Source organism: Ctenopharyngodon idella, chromosome 13 (assembly GCF_019924925.1).
Source record: "Ctenopharyngodon idella isolate HZGC_01 chromosome 13, HZGC01, whole genome shotgun sequence".
Lineage (NCBI taxonomy): Eukaryota > Metazoa > Chordata > Actinopteri > Cypriniformes > Xenocyprididae > Ctenopharyngodon > Ctenopharyngodon idella.
This window is the reverse complement of record NC_067232.1, coordinates 27,323,885-27,341,629: the sequence shown is the minus strand read 5'-3', so window position 1 is coordinate 27,341,629 and position 17,745 is coordinate 27,323,885. Positions and strand designations below refer to the sequence as shown.

General features: G+C 38.8%; 2 protein-coding genes across 2 annotated transcripts; both read right to left on the bottom strand.

The window, feature by feature from the left end:
- Positions 1 to 1,778: 1,778 nt before the first annotated feature.
- Positions 1,779 to 10,454, bottom strand: ntpcr (nucleoside-triphosphatase, cancer-related). The gene is made up of 5 exons (XM_051916781.1): positions 10,315 to 10,454; positions 8,800 to 8,962; positions 8,602 to 8,698; positions 5,663 to 5,863; positions 1,779 to 2,216 (listed from the first exon to the last, which is right to left on the bottom strand). Exons 1-5 carry the CDS (start codon positions 10,343 to 10,345, stop codon positions 2,148 to 2,150), a joined length of 561 nt encoding a protein of 186 aa, XP_051772741.1. The 5' UTR covers positions 10,346 to 10,454; the 3' UTR covers positions 1,779 to 2,147.
- Positions 10,455 to 12,427: 1,973 nt separating this feature from the next.
- On the bottom strand, positions 12,428 to 16,922 carry map10 (microtubule associated protein 10). Its single transcript, XM_051916697.1, has 2 exons — positions 15,926 to 16,922; positions 12,428 to 14,172 (listed from the first exon to the last, which is right to left on the bottom strand). The coding sequence occupies exons 1-2, from the start codon at positions 16,809 to 16,811 to the stop codon at positions 12,920 to 12,922; spliced, it is 2,139 nt and encodes a 712-aa protein (XP_051772657.1). The 5' UTR covers positions 16,812 to 16,922; the 3' UTR covers positions 12,428 to 12,919.
- Positions 16,923 to 17,745: the final 823 nt, after the last annotated feature.

Genomic DNA, 17,745 nt, shown 5'->3' with positions numbered 1-17,745 from the left:
AACTGCATAGCAACATCCTAACAATGCAGCCACCAAGAATACCCTAGCAACTGTATAGCAACACCCTGCCAACCACCCAAACATCCTAACAGTCCCTCAGAATGCATTAACAACTGCATAGCAACACTCTTGCAAATTAACCACCCAGAATTCCCTAGCAACTGCATATCAATATAGTAACATCTACTTAACAACTGCATAGCAACGACCAAGCAACAAGCTACAAAACGTTGTAGTGAGTTTTGCATGGGCAAAACTTTGGAAAAGGTAAATATATAGTCTTTATTAACTGAATGTGAATGCCCTTTCATGTGAAACATATTTTTATTCATGGTTAAACTTATTTCCCAAGGCACATGTCATCCACTGGCTGGTTATGCAAGAAGACATGAGTTTAGTTAAAGGGATAAACACAGATGCATATAGTGTCGGCCGTCTCTGGCAGAGATGCCCGTCGCAGTGGGTGAGGTATGGGACAGGCATTGGCACGGCCCCCATCAGCACTATTATGTAATCCATCTGTGCTGCCGCTGCAGGCGATTGGCACTGCCTTTAAGAGAATAGCGACGGGGTGACCCTCACCAGTCCCCTGACAGCCACAACTCTACCCACAATCCCATTCTCAATCTGTCTGGCTCTCTGCAGCCCTTCACCTTCAAATGACCTGGAACAAATACAAACACATGGTAATTCAGAAATATAAACTTCAAAAGTAAAGGACATGACATCCGCCAATAGCAAACCACAACCATTCAATCAATTCCACATGGACAAAATAAGCCCCGCCCTACATTTGTTCTTGTTTGGGAAGCTGTTTCACTCGGATATACATCACAATAGAGAAGAAAAGACTACCACAACTTTAAAAGTGATGTTTGAGCACATTTTAGGGGGCCGTTCACAGAAGACACATTCTTGAGTCAGGATATGCAAGTAAAATAGGATGTAAATGTCATTTCATGATCAATTTTAATATGAGCAGTAACTAGAAATATGATGTTTATACACACTAAAACACAGACTTCAACAGATGATTCTTCAGTCAGAGACCTGCGTCTGATGGTGGACGTCAGTGCAGAGATGAAACTGGCACAGAATTATCTGTGACGCACATCTCGCCTGGCAGTGGCCTTTTCTCCTTCCTTTTGCATTTGGAAAAGCTGTTTACCAACTGGCCCGTTCATCATCTCTAGACCTCAGTCCTGCAAAAACTCACAATTATATTTCTAGTTGAGTTTTGTTTGTGGATGAGGTCTGATCGCAGCATATCTATGAGGGAATCTTCACTAATTAATGCAAATGCAATGGTAGAGAGATGAATTTTTAATTGGATTTCACAACACTATAGATTTAACTCGAGAACATGACCTTCAAGAGCACTTTCTGCTTAAATTCCTGGCCATTGGCCATCTGACTGTGATCATTAATTTTTTTTTGCATTCTCTAACAATATTACATGCATTAATGTCAATATGTTTGGGATGTTTTGAGTTAAGGGAACTTAAAAAAATGTAGACTTTGTTTGCTACTTTAACAGTTGTGGTTAGATTAATAGCATTGCACTGGCCATCTGTGATCATGCTGAATGATTTTTTTGGCATTTTTTAATAATACTGTATGCATTACTGTCAATACTTTAAGGAATGTTCAAGAAAAAGTATCATAAAAGTGATATTCGTCCTTCTGTGTTCTAAAGACAGACAGTCAGACATTTTTAGGCATATTAAGGCACACGTTTCCATATTTGAGGTGACAAATAAAACATCTGGAAGCCTGACTGTGTTTTCCTCTCAAATATTAATTTATTTTCCTGTTTAATTGGAAACATAGATACAGGAAGCACACGTCTCAGCAAGAGGAAAGGTCGGCGCCTTAGTGGCCTCTTTATCGAATTGAAGCATCATTCATCCACAGTCTCCGTGACTCTCACGCTCCCTTCCTCCAGGACGCTCGCTCCGAATCAATAATGCAGAGGTCGATCCATTATGTGACGTGTTTGAGAGAGAAATGCTTATTCACATGCATGTATTTAACACATATGACACACTGCACCATATTGAAAGAACGGAGCGCCCGAAGGGCTTGTTGGCTAACAAAAATGAAAATGACTTAAATATATTATCAGTAGCTTATCAGTTCCTCCTCATTCACTTCAGGCACTCCTGTACAGCAGACACAATGTCATCAAAGATCGTGTCTCTGTTTTCCTTTGTGACCTGTGGGAGGAAAAACAAACAGCAGAGATTAACTGGAATTGGACATTTTCTGAAGAAAATAAGAACGGAAAAGATGAGCAATTGTGAAATGAGCACAAATAAGAGCTGATTTGTTTGTTAAACATCCATTGCAGATAGTTCCCAGCTTAAGTGTCCATGATTGTTCCCACTTGTTTGTGATTAATAAGATTTTTTTTAAACATCATTTGAGTCAGTTTGCACTCATAAAGAGCAAGTTTTAGTGGATCAATAACTAGAAATGTCTGTATCTTAATATTTTCCCAGCTAGGCAATTGAAAAATGACAATTAAAAAAAATATGATTTAAAAATTCCAGGTTTTCCATGACTGTAGGAACTATAATTGCATGAAACTAAACCTAAAACATGTCAACACTAGCTGTTTCCATCCAAAGATGCGAATTTAACTTTTATCGCATCAATCATTTGCGAATAAAGCATCCAGTGAAAGAGAACAAAATCATCACTTCCTGATAAACTGACGCTAAATATCATTAAGAAAAATGAAAGTTGCGGCATAGAAGCCACTGTATATAATAATTTTCGTATGAATTATTTGCGCCTCAGAACGCACAGACGAAACACAATAAACGCTGTCATGTTATCTTGCATTCAGATGCCTGGTGTTTGTGAACGCAGTCGTGTGAGGAGCTTCTGGGAAGGAATTATACCGACCAAAACAGCATTTCAGATGCTGGGCAATGAGATCGATCTGCTGGTTGTTCCAGTAATCCCTTCCAATCGAAAAGTCACATCTTTTTTGATGCGCATCAAGAGATTTATTTGGTAAAAGTGTTTCCATCGTAGTTTATGTGCATGTTTTGTATTGCATAAAAAATTTATCCAACTCAGTTGAATGCATACGTTTTTTTAATGCAAATTTTTTTAGAATTTATGCCCATCTTGGGGTTTTCATCCAGCTTTTTAAAAAAAAATTTTTTTATGCGATATCCCAAAATGCACATAAAAATAGGTGGATGGAAACATAGCTACTGAAGTTGAATGATGTAATTCAAACGGTCTTTTTGCTAACTTGTAATCACGGCACATGTGTATATATATGTACACTGAAATTTGAGCTCTTTATAATGCTGTCAGCTACGAATATATATAAAAGTAGAAGTTATTCAAAGGGGCTATGTGTAGAATTCAAAAACCCTTGTTATTAGCGACACCGGTGGCCATTAAGTGAACTGCAGCCAGCAACTTGCTGCTCGTGCTCGCACTCATAACACACAAGAGACAGAACATGATTCAATGCCCTGATATACTCATGAGAAGTTCTTTTTCGTTCTTCGCTTAGAAGTAAAAAGATGTTGAAAATATCTTTGCAGCGATATACTGTTAACGAACATCCAGACGCCGTCCATGCTGATGAGAGCGACGTTTAGATGAATATGTAAATATGTGCTGCACGCTTTCCTCTCAATAACAAAATAAACACACAAAAATGACAGCGGTGAGAAAACAGCAGGTAAGAAAGCATCTAATCATAGCGATGTAGATGTTTGAACCAGCTCTGTGATTCACCGCATCATGTCGACGGATGAGGTCGATAAAATTACACTGTTATGATGCAGTAGTTTGATTATAAAGTATATTTAAGACTATTTTTGAGACTATATAGATCTGACTATGTGAGAATATAGTTTGAATGAATCATTGACATTACAGTACAGAACAGCTCTTTTATCCTAAACATTGTATAAGCATTAACTTCATGTGTCATTGAAAGGAAGAGAGGATCTTGGGAGCGTGTAAACGTCACATCCTTTTGATTTTCTCAGCAAAAACGAGTCCTTCACATTAAAATCAGTCGACAGGCTTTCAGAGACAACCTAGGAAGTTGGGGAAGGTCTCGTTTTTTTAAGTTTCATTACAAGCTGTTCACACATTGGCAATAAAAAAAGCGATTAATACATAAAAATGGTTACATATATAGACTTTTTAAATACTTATTTCTCAGAACACTTTCACCACGCAGTTAGGAAGAATATTCAGTAAACATGAGGAATTGTGGAATGCATAGAATTTGGTGAACAATGCAAGTGTGAATTCTGTGGAGCTTCTGTTGATGTGGGCGCAGATTCCATACAGGCCGAACAATAAGAGTTGTAAAGGAATCTGTGTTATCAACCATCAAATCAGCACACAACACACAAACCTGCACTGGGGTTCACACCGTATGTTTCCACATACCTCGGAGCAGACGCCTGGATTCATCACAAGCTGGTCTAGACACACAGGATGATGACTCATGGATGAATGGTCAAATGTAGCCACACTTCCATTTTTCTTTTTGAGTAGGCCAGCATGCATCATATATCTCTTGGGGAAATTTGTGCATTGCACTTTTGGTGAAAAATATTTAGGCCTAATTTTAAAGGGGACCAATTATGACCCTTTCACAAGATGTGATACGAGTCTCTGGTGACCCCAGAATGTGTCTGTGAAGTTTCAGCTCAAAATCCCCCACAGATCATTTATTATAGCTTGTCAAATTTGACCCTATTTGGGTGTGAGCAAAAACACACCGTTTTTGTGTGCGTCCCTTTAAATGCAAATGAGCTGCTGCTCCCGCCCCCTTTCCAGAAGAGGGCGGAGCTTTAACAGCTCACGCTTCGGTCGCTCAACAACAACAAAGCTGGAGAATCTCACGCAGCCAAAATGAGGATTGTCAGTAACGGTGTTCAGCCTTACATTGTTCAAACCGGAGTCGACACTGATGGAGAGACTCAGGAAGAAGTTACAACTTTTAGACGTTTCTGAATGGTTAGTGGATAAATTTATGTAGTTGCTGTGGAGTTGATTCAACTCATCCACTAGCATGTGCCGTCATGTTAATCTTTTGTGTTGAATTGACCCTCGTTTGTGAAGCAGTCCGGCGTAAAATGACGGCATGACAACAACACTCTACTACAACAACTCTTCCTCTTCTCTAAAGCAGCCCAACATGGCCTCACCCCCTTTGTTGTGTGTTCTCGGGGGCGGGGTTTATGTAAATTTTAGGGTTAGTGATGTCACTAACCCGGGAAGAAGCTTGTTGTAGTCCCTACCAGCCATTTGTTGTAGTCTTTAAAAAGTGATTCCTGTAATAGAAAATATCTCTTTGCATTGAACTTTGAGCGTCGTAACTTTGCAGATGTTGTTTATGCTCAAACAGCAACATTACACACTAACTAAAGTTAAAAAAGTGAAATCATATTAAAGGACCCCTTTAAAACGGTAATCCAAATGGATGAAAATTTTATATACAAATCAAATATATAAATCCTAAATTTATCATAGGGTTATATAAATTCTTTGAACAAACTATAATTTTTTCCATCTAGTGATCCGCAGTATTTCTCTACAGTAGTTGCATGTAAATCAAAGGTGCCAAGGATGTTTGCATGGAAAATTCCAGTGAGGTAAAACATATTTTTACCATAAATATCTTGACGTCCTGTCTGTTGCGCACTTCCTCCACCAGCGTGAGAGGTTTTCCTTTAGGAACAGGGATGGTGCCCAGGATTGAACAGCTGGAGCCGTCCAGAGTCTGTCTCACCGCACGGATAAACGCTTGGCTGAACAGCTCCATCTTCCCGATCTCATCGATGACAAACACCCTCTTGCTTCCCTCACACATCTGTTCGATAAGGACAACGAATAATGAAACTAAATCTGAAGAAACTCAAATCTGAACATGTTTACCACACTCTCTGCATGCCGTTTTACAGTGTCACTGAAGGGAAAAGTTAATTTAGTAACCCTTATGTTGTTCCAAACCCATATGATTTTCTTTCATTCATGGAACACAAAAGTTCAACCACAAAAGCAGACCGTAACTGAAATTTAAAATGGAAAATATCAACTATTTCAAAATATTAAAAACTATCTCAAAGATACTAAAATAACACTGAAGTTCATTCAAAGGTCTCAGGGCTCGTACACGGCGCATCCTACACTAACTAGCAAAGATGATTAACATGAAGGCTCTGGCTCCAGACACACTAAATGTGTCAGTCAGGAATGCATGACTATGGCTCACAGACAGATGAAATATGTGTTTGTATATGATGGTAGCAGCATAGTGGTGAAGATATGGAAGTTCAAACCTGAAATGACAAACTGGAGAGCTGCTAAATTTTCCAATGAATAAGAACTTAAAGGGGTCATGACAAATCAAATTTACCTTGATCTTTTGTCATACAAGAGGTTTTTGTACCATTAAAACATCCCGCCAGTTTCAGCGCTTAAAACGTCCTCCTCATTATAAACGAAGCATTTATGTAATCAAGCTCCAAAAATGGCTCGTTTGGATATTGTGGGATCTGTGACGTCACACGGGCAAATACATTTCCATATGACTTCCTCCAGAGCAAGACATCGACGAATAGCTATACATCATCGCACCATAGGCCCCGCCCACCATCACTCATTCGCTTAACGGCTGACATTTGCCTACACTGGATGTGAGCGTCGCGTCAAAAGCAAATGGAAGAGTGAAAGCTTTGACACGTCCAGTTTAGACAGCTGGTTTGTGTCTCTGTACAGACTTCAGAAGGATCCCAGCATCAGGAACATGTGGATGGTTTATTTTAATGGCGTCTCGGATCGTGTCTGAGGAGTATATGTTTATTTGGAGCATTTGTTTTATAAACGAGGCACAGTGTAATGGAGAGTTTGCAAAGAAACTTTTGTTGACAGATGAAGCAGACAACTTGGATTTGACAGCAGCTCCATCACAAATCGCAAGTAAATTATTTCATTGTTTTGTCTGTAAATTTTGCTTTGTCTGGTCTAAATGGATAGCGAGTAGGCGTTGATATGCTATGTTGTAGGTAGGTACCCTTTGCAATGACGTTACCCAATCATAACAGTGACTGTTTACTGACAAGCCTTAAAGGGATAGTTCATCCAAAAATGAAAATTATCCCATGATTTACTCCCCCTCAAGCCATCCTAGGTGTATATGACTATCTTCTTTCAGATGAACACAATCTGAGATATATTTAAAATTATCCTGGCTCTTCCAAGCTTTATAATGGTAGTGAACGGAGGGCGTGTTTTAAAGCCCCCCAAAACTGCATCCATCCATCGTAAATATAATCCATACGACTCCAGGGGGTTAATAAAGGCCTTCTGAAGAGAAGCGATGGGTTTTTATAAGAAAAATATCCATATTTAAAACTTTATCACTATAATAACTGGACAGAATCATTTTTTCTGCATTTTTTTTTTTGTAATAAAGGTCCTAGATCACGTCATTTCTGTATTCACAACTTTCAAAAGTTTTCATGGAGTTTTTGTCTAGGCCTTTCATCAGCTGAACAAAAACAACAGTATAATCAGGCGTGCACATAACTGGTGAGCGTGGTAAAAATAAATTATGCGTACCAGAAAACGTGGAATACATGTGATTCGCGGATTAACTGCCAAGTTTAATCATCATAATGTGAAAGTTTATCATTTAGACGTGGTTTGTCTTGCCAATTTACACATTCAAACGATTTTAAACGCGGAAGAAGAGTCAAAAATCGGGACTCGCGCGGCTCATACACCTGAAGCGTGAGCATACTGAGAGAGAGAGAGAGAGAGAGAGAGAGAGGCTTTCAGACAGCGTTCGGACACAATCAATTCTTCTTTCAGGTTTACTTGCGCTTGAATGAACACATACACACAAAATTTTGTCAAAATACTTGCAAGTATTCTCTCGGTTATGTCATAAGTGAACGGCTGAGAAAGAAACCGGTGTATTCGGTCCACGCATTCGGTCTTAAAGTGACAGCAGCCTAATATTCCTGCTGTTGTCTGTGTCATTAGTGTTAATAAAATAAAAACAAAATATCATCATCTACCATGTTCGAGAGAAAAGAAGATAGAGAGGAGAGCAGTCAGGAGAAAAGTGATAAGGACAGCTTTTAGGATAAGTGTGTCACGTAAAGTGTGTGTACCAAGCAGCATCTCCAGGCGCTCCCTTGAAAACCAGACCTAAAAAAGTTATGTGCTTTTTTTGGTGATTTATGGAGCTTGAAAGCCCCCAAATCCTCTTTGTAAAGATTCTGCTAAACATCTTCTTCTTTTGTGTTTTTCAAAGTCAGGTCAGGGACTTTCCCTGTAGTTAGTTCACCGCAAAAAAGATTTTCCGAAGTCGTAAATAAAATAATTATTGCAGTACGTTTTACAAGAAAATTTTTTCTACTTCAAAATTTTACGTTTAATTCAATGCGTTACATGCAGTTTCTTTGTTAAATTTACAAGCAATTTCTAAGTACTCACCATTTTTTTTCAGCATATAACATATCAGTTTAGATAAGAAAAAACACTAAATTATGAGCCTATTAGTATGCAAATAGGTTGTTTATATCATCCATCCATACATACGTTTCTGAAAAGAGGGAGTGCGAGACTCTCAAATGACTGAAGATCGACTGCGTACTGTCCGACCCTGTATTCACGTCCACCTGCGGCGGATTCAGTGCTGGGATCAAACAGACAGTGTGTTAGTGGACGACAACAGCACTAAAACACTAAGCAGTAAGACCTGTGGCTGATTGATAGATAGGCAAACAGAGATGATACCTGAGCCTGGACAGACGTCCTCTATCACCTGTGAGCGTGACCACATCAAAGCCCACTCTCCTGCCTCTCTCTCGGACCTCCTCCGTGTAGAATCCGCTGACGGAGACCCCGGTGGAGATCACGGCCTCACACACTTTCTTTACCAGAGTGGTCTTACCCACACCTGGCAGAGAAGAACACTTTGTTTTAATGGTAATTTGCCATCACCTTGAATCGATTTATTTGGTGATAATGACCATCTGACTGTACATGATCTTGCTGCATGGCTATTTACCAGATAAGTTAATACATGCACATATTAAAGGCACAATATGTAGTTTTTCGCCACTAGAGGTTGCCTATTGAGCTTGATGATGCCGAGATTGAGCATGGATTCATGGCGTCTTCACCTCACAGAAGAAACGGGACGGGACTTGGGCAGAAATCATGTTCATGGATGAGATTATTAACGTTGCTGTAGTATGAAGCAGAGCAGGGCAGAAACGAGGCCACGATTGCTAGTGAGAGACGAGCGCGATACGCCTTGAGAGCAGTGGGACTTTTATTATGCCACAGTCGCCGCATTCCGTTCTTCCGTCGAGCGTATGTGGGGTAAAGCAGCGCTGTTATCAATATTGACACATTTGAGATGTGTTGAAAATTATGTTATAACGTTACTCTGTGCATTCGCCTGGAGGCTGCTGTGAGACACTTGTTGCACACTGCAGTAAACTAGATCGATATTAGGCATGGTAAAACATGGTACTCGTGGTAAATCAAGAAAACAACAAGACTAAACGTGTTGAGCTATATAGCATGATTCATTTTCTGTCTATAAATGTATCCAAACGCTTGTCTAATAAAATATATAATATATTAAAGCATCTTTGGTGTTTCCATAATTTCTACAAAATAAAACCAGAAATCGAGGGTAACGCGGGTATGATGTCATTGATAGGTGACGCATGGATGGACACGGTTAAATTTGCTTATTTCTCTAGATTTAAACATTCTTGGAAACATCTGGGATAATGTAAGTAAGTTAAAATATACAACATTGTTCTAGTGCTTTTGGGATTTTTTAATCCAAAATCTTACATATTGTGCCTTTAACTGATTGATGAAATACTGATTTGAAATTATTTTAGAAAGAAAATTGGTTGCTTGGGTCAGTGATCAGAATACTGTGATTGATTAATATCAATACAATTAATTGCATATCATTAAATTGATTAATATTAATATAATTTGCATATTAAAGTTGCTCCATATGCCATTTGATATTATTACTGCACTGTGGTAGTTCTTTCAAAAGTTTTGGCTTAAAAATCAAAGCTCAGAAGAGCTGCTATGTGTCAGGTTTGTAATAATAATAATAATAGTATGCAAAACGAGTCCTTATCTCTGAAGGCATGTCGTTCATACTTTCTAGAAGTGTAAATGTATACTATATTCGCGTTTATTCACATTTCCATGGCACACAGAACAAGATACATGACTTTTGGGTTTACTTCGTGAATTTATGATGCATTTTACCGGGAACGCCAGTCAGGAACACGTGCTTCATCGTTTACAGATGATTCCCGCTGCTTTCGTGCTTTAGTTCAGGCAGGTCAGGATCCCACACATGTACACTGCATACTATATTACTGCTACTTCCGGCAGCATGATTATGACGCAGGCGCTCGAGCGACTCAAGACTTTAAGTTTATAAGTGAGGAAAAATGTGTCTTGTGCAAGTTAATTGTGCAATAATTTAGTCATTCACCACGAGGAACATTAAATCATCTGCTATTTTTATGACAAAAAAAGTTAAAAGAAAGTATTTATTCTCACAGAGGTTTAAAAGAAAAGGAAAAATCGTAAATTATGTTGTCTAATAATTCTATTTATAGGAATTAATATTATATTAATTTACGTTTTATCCGATTATCTGCACTTTTATTTAAAAATTCATGCTGTTAAAAAACCCCGAACAAAAACAAATCACGCTTTAACTTAGGATTAGGATATTAAAGAATAGAAAATGTGTAGTTGGTGTTCTGCCAATAACTAAGAAATAATATAAATTTATATTAATGCTAGGCAAACGATTAATCGCATCCAAAATAAAAGTTTGTGTTTACATAATATATGTGTGTGCTGTGTATACTTATTTTGTATATTTAAATACACACACATACATGTATATATTTAAGAAATATTTGCATGTATATACTGTACATATATTTACATCACATAAATATTTTAGATATAAATATAACATTTTTTTCTTAAATATATACATGCATGTGTGTGTGTGTGTATTTTATATATACATAATTATACACAGCGCACACACATATATTATGTAAACATAATGCGATTAATCGTTTGCCCAGCATTAATTTATATAAATCATAAAAATAAAATTATTATTTTCCACCTGTTGCCATCAGACGGTTCAATAACCAATCCTGTTGTGCCCACTTTCAGACTGTAACAAATATTTTTTATTTTTTATCAATTTGTTTTGTTTTTAACTCCAGCTAAATTATGTTTCACTGTCAACTGTTTCTGAGATTCATCAAATACAACATTACTGTTATGCTTAAATATTGAAGTGTATTCAGGGCATCAATTTTGTATAAAAAGCATGAAACATCTCGTTTATATCAAATATTGATTCAATATAATCCACATTCCCACTTTATCCATTTTAAATGACTTAAATGGGTTCATTACTCATTTACTAATAGATTGAAGGTTCTGCTTAAGGCCCTGGGTTTACTTCGTTTTTTTACGACTGTACGCTAATGTACACGCACAGTCTTATTTTACGCATACACAGGCGTTTGACGCATGCACAGTTTTGAGCAATCTCTCGCCACGAGTTACAACCCATGTAAACATCTTTGTATTCTTTCATGCTAGAGTTGAACAAATGAGGGTATTGTCTAACCTCTTCACGCAATCTCTCGTCTATGTAGGACTCCATTGTCGCTGTAGCTTGCATGAGTTCCGGTCTGTTCTGTTTATGCAGTTTTTCTTCAACTACCTTGTGAATTGACACCACCTTGTGGATAAACGAATTATTGCAAAAAAATTAAATGCGCATGTGCAAACTGTGCGTATAAGTATGCATGGTTACAAAAATCTGGCGGTGCGCGTACAATACACACGTACTCTTCTGATGATGAAATTTGCGTCACGCGCACTGTACGTTGACCCTCGCGTACGCATAAAAAGTGAAGTATACTTAGGGCTTTAAGCCTTGGGTATACTTCGTCTTTTACGCATACGCACACAGTTGACCGCACAGCCTTGCAAAATATACTTCATTTGACTTGTACGCATACACAGGCATTCAACGCATGTGCAGTTTTGAGCAATCTCTCGCTTTCATGCAAGAGTTGTACAAATGAGGGTACTTTCTAACCTCTTCACACAATCTCTCGTCTGTATAGGCCTCCATCGTCGCTGTAGCTTGCATGCGTTCCTGTTCTGTTTATGCTGGTTTTCTTTGACTACCTTGTGAATCGATGCCCCCAGGGCACGGCTGCCACCTTGTGGATAAACTAATTACTGGAAAAAAATAAATAAATGCGCATGTGCGACCTTACAAAAACCTGGTGGTACGCTGACACTCGCGTACGCGTAAAAAGTGAAGTATACTTTGAGCTTTAGAAACAACAAGTGTGTTTATTGCCGTAGAAATGTTATGGATTTTTTTTACAAATACTGAAAAACATATGAATTAATAATAAAACCATTAAATACTTATTGACATATGAAATTAAAGCTGTATTTGAACACACAAAATAACTGTGCCAATGAATGCATTTCTATGCAACAATTCAGTGTGTAAAACATATTATTCATATTAAAATGACTAATAAAAACAAGATGTTTGATGGTTTCTGGTCATTTTCATGTACAGTATATTAGATCACCACTGTCTTTATCACAGCGTATATCCTGGAAGTTTGTTGAAGACCAGTTCTGAAATGTGATGGCAATTCTTGTCCAGTCCCAGAGAACCCAGTTTGTCCCGTTCCTCTCCAGAGTGTTCTGAAGATGAACGGACTTCAGCACAGGGTTATTAGCGGGCAAATCCGAGTCCTTTGACACCCGGCTAAATGTCATGGCCTTTTCACCAGGGTCACTTGTCAAAGCTCTCTGATTTTTGAGTCTTTTGTCCACTGCTCTGCGATCCAGGCCTCCGGCGTCTGCCGCTACCAGAGGACACAAACTCACCCTCACTGTCATCCGAAGACAGACTCAGAGCGGAGGTCTGCAGACGTGGTCGGATGACGTGTGTGCCTTTGAGGGAACGTTGCGGAGAGTTCTCCGCTTTGACGGGAACAGGAAGACCTCTATTTTGACTTGAAGTACTCGAACCGCTGTTTGTTTTACGTCTGTTTGGTTCTGGGCTGCTGAGCGGGTCAGGCGAGTATCCGTCAGTTGTGTTGAGGCTCGTGAAGTCATCCTGATACTCTTCTTGTTCGAAGGAGCCATTACTCAGGCTTGACCTGCGAGGACGGCTGCTTGCTCTACTATCTTCCCTGCTGTTTTCTTTAAAACTCTGGACGCCAGGATTGTTCAGATCTGAATGCTGCTCACTGCGGTCACTCAGTGCACTTGGAATATGAACTCGAACTTTTTTGTCTCTTTCATCCAACGTCGTCTCTGCAGCATGTTTCGCAAGACTTTCATTTAAACTTGTTTGTGATCTTGATGATGCAGTTTTAATTGGTGCTGGGTCCATTTCAAAACTGCTAACTAATGTTTCAACAGTTTCATCTAAGTTGACGCCTCTGTAAACTGACTTACGAACACGTTTATGGTCAGACGACGTCTGTCTTGTTGGCTGGTCCTGTTTTATGTTCTGGTATTCGATGCATTCATGCCGTTTGACAAGTCCTGGTTTGACCAGCTTGAGTCTGAGACAAAAAGACTTTGTCAAGCCATATTTAAGCGTCCTCTTAGGTTGCAACTTTTCTTCATTTTTCTTTGCACTCTTTACTGATTTTACACCTTCTTTTATCTTGCATTGACCGGGTCTCTGTTTAGGACTAGCTTTGATTGTTTTCTGATACTCAGTTTTTGCTCCAGGTGCTGATGTGTACAACCACGCCAGGTGAGGATGGATGGATAACGGCTGCTGCTGCGTCTGTCCGTTCAGCTGTGATAGTTCAACTAGTAAAGCATTCAGCAGCGGTAACTGCCTGATCACATTCCCAAGCGGAGCTGAATCAGTCTCTTCATGCTGTGACCTTGGAGTTGAAGTTAGCTTGCTCGATCTGTCTGCCTTTACAGCTGATATCTCTGGAAAATCATGCATGTCTTCATTATTTCCATCTTCTGGATCCTCTATATTAAGACTCTCCATTGCTGGAATTAACCCTGTAAAGCCTGAAATATAACATAATAGTCAGAAAATCTTTAATAAATAAATAAATAAATAAATAGAACAGGTTGCCTATTTGATTTTATGTTTTGTATCATATATAATACATCATGCTTTTATGGCTTTATAGTGATAATATGGCACTCATACTCAAGGAGGACAAAGGAGGCCCAAACTTAGCAAAATAGTTAGTGTGTAATGTTGCTGTTTGAGCATAAACATCTGCAAAGTTACGACACTCAAAGTTCAATGCAAAGAGAGATTTTCTTTTACAGAAATCACTTTTTAACAAGTTTCTTCCCAGGTTGGTGACATCACAAACCCCAAAATTTACATAAACCCCGCCCCCGAGAACACACAACAAAGGGGGTGTGGCCATGTTGGGCTGCTTTAGAGAAGAGGAAGAGTTGTTGTAGTAGAGTGTTGTTGTCATGCCGTCATTTTACGCCGGACTGCTTCACAAACGAGGGTCAATTCAACTCTGGATTTGCACAAAAGATTAAAAAGATTAAGATTATGACGGCACACGCTAGTGGATAAGTTGAATCAACTCCACAGCAACTACATAAATTTATCCACTAACCATTCAGAAACGTCCAGTTTCATTCTAAAAGTTGTAACTTCTTCCTGAGTCTCTCCATCAGTGTCGACTCCGGTTTGAACAATGTAAGGCTGAACACCGTTACTGACAATCCTCATTTTGGCTGCGTGAGATTCTCCAGCTTTGTTGTTGTGGAGTATCTGAAGTGCAGGGTTGCCAGGTCTTCACAACAAAACCCACCCAATTGCTACACAAAACTAGCCCAGTTACGCTAAATATCATGTTATTTGGGGTCGCTTCAACCCGCGGACATAAAAACAACCCGCGGCAACAGTGTAAAATAGCCCAATTCTGCGGGAAAATGGCGCAGTCACTGCTGAAGCACGAGCTGTTAAAACTCCGCCCTCTTCTGGAAAGGGGGCCGGGAGCAGCAGCTCATTTGCATTTAAAGGGACACACACAAAAACAGTGTGTTTTTGCTCACACCCAAATAGGGCAAATTTGACAAGCTATAATAAATGATCTGTGGGGGATTTTGAGCTGAAACTTCACAGACACATTCTGGGGACACCAGAGACATCTTGTGAAAGGGGCATTACAAGTCCCCTTTAAAACATATAATGCAATGCAATACAACGATGATTGAGATATTTACAAATAAATGTTCCTCAAAAGCCTTATGATCATATTTGATATTTGATGCTCACATGTAATAATGATGTATTTACACATTGTATGGATAATCAAGTAAACCTAAGTTGCTTCAGTCTAGTAAGTGTTAATGGACACATTTTTACAATTATACTAAAATGCCTTAGTTTTACTTGCTTAAAGTAATGCCCTTTGTAATATAAGTTTCTGGTGTCTCCAGAATGTGTATGTGAAGTTTCAGCTCAAAATACCCCACAGATCATTTATTATAGCTTGTCAAATTTGCCCCTATTTGGGTGTGAGCAAAAACACAGCGTTTTTGTGTGTGTCCCTTTAAATGCAAATGAGCTTCCGGCCCCCTTTCCAGAAGAGGGCGGAGCTTTAACAGCTCGCGCTTCGGTCGCTCAACAACAACAAAGCTGGAGAATCTCACGCAGCCAAACAGCAACATTACACACTAACTAAAGTTAAAAAAGTGAAATCATAATCAACTACCCATTTAAAAGTATGAGCTATCAATCAGAAATTCTTTCAGCAAGTAGGGTACAGTAGGGTAAACATCCTACTTTTCCTCTCCTGTTGGTTCTTCAGGCCGGAGCTGTAAAACAGAGGTGGAGGGCAGAATGCGGTGTATTCCTGTGCACCTTCACACCACGAGACTCTCTGTTCAGCCGGAAGCCCTGGCTGCTTTGCTTCTGATATCACTACATCAGCTGACTGTCCATCAAGGCTTATTTGTGGTGAGAGAACATTACCAGGATGATTCTCAGACACTTTTGTTGGCATCTCACATTTTGCATGCACTGATTCGTGTTGTTCTGCTTTTCCACGGGTCACGCCGACTTCACAGACTCTGTTTTCTGGGATATGAGGGATTAAATGAGCTCCTAGACTTACAATCTTATAAGCCAGAGAAATGGCACCTATGCTTTTCCCCATCAGATTGCAGATTGAGGTCAGCAGTCTCTCTCCATAAGCGCTTGGAGAGCCAATACCATGTTTACCCACATCCAGTTTAATTCTCTCCGTCACTTTAGCCAGGGATATCAAGGAGCTTCCTATAAGTTTGGGAATCTCATCTTTTACATCCAATACCATTGCGTAAAGAGGAGTGTTCAGTAGATGGTTGTGTAACGAGTCCAAATTCATCTTAAAAAGACAGGATTTGCCTTTATGGAAGGAATACTTCAGATTGTCTCCATTATCTTGTTGAGATAAAGCCTCAGGTGATACGCACAGGTCAGCATAGCCTGATTTAGATGAAACATCCTCGTGTCCTGATTGGTAGATGAGCAGTGTGGGGAAATCTAAGAAGCGGACACCCACTGCAGGAGCCAAAACACTGCCACGCGAACCGTCGAAGCGGACGTAATCGATCACCAGTTCCAACGAGAAGAGAGTTTCTTGCGTCGATGACATGTTCCTTCCCCGTGGAAGTAAAACACAGCGCATTCATATATAAACAATCATCTTAAAGGACAGATTATCTATAACGGAGATGAAACTGCACCAGGAAGCGAGTGTGCGTGAGTCGCATCACCTAGCAACGATATCGTCTCAGGATTGATACGTCACTGGCACCGTGGGATACTGGGAGATGTAGTTCATTTTAAGCAATACTGTAGTGTTTTGTTTAGAAGTAAAATGTTGTATCTATGCAAATTGTATTATATCCAACGTACACATTTCTAGTAATTGTGCAGTTAATTCTAATATTGTATTTTCAGAAAGTTTTGGAATATTTCCAAATTTGTCACTACCGAAACAAAATAATAAATAATTTAATAAGAAGGGTTACATTGACCTATTAAGATTTTGTTTACATGTACCTTGTAAATATAATTTTTGCTATTTTTTAAAAAAAAACTTTTTCACAGGTAAATCAATAACAATTACGATTTTAACAATATTTCAAGTATAATTTATGAGATTTGTTGTATTTTGAATCCAATCTTTCTTTGTAAAAGTCATAACGTTTATCAAACTGATTTCAAAGTGAAGGATTCATTAGTTTGAATAAACATTGAACCAAACACTATAATAACATCTTAGTTGATCATTCAATATACTTTATTTTTGACAAAACCTCCCATGTTTCGGTCGTGACTGCACATTTTCGGTAGTGACAGTAATGTGTTGGTAGTGACCACATCACATTAGAGAATTTTAACTCACATACTAAAATACATATTACATACTAATGATTTGCAAAAACTACTAAAAGTTTGTACACAGAAAAAAACTAAATTTTATCGAATAACACTCAAACAATGATGTCACAACTGAAACTTCACCACGTTTTGGTCGTGACTGTTTCGGTAGTGACAATTTTAGTTACTTTTGAGCCTAGCTCAAAGATGCTAATCAGGACATGGTTAGCTAGCAC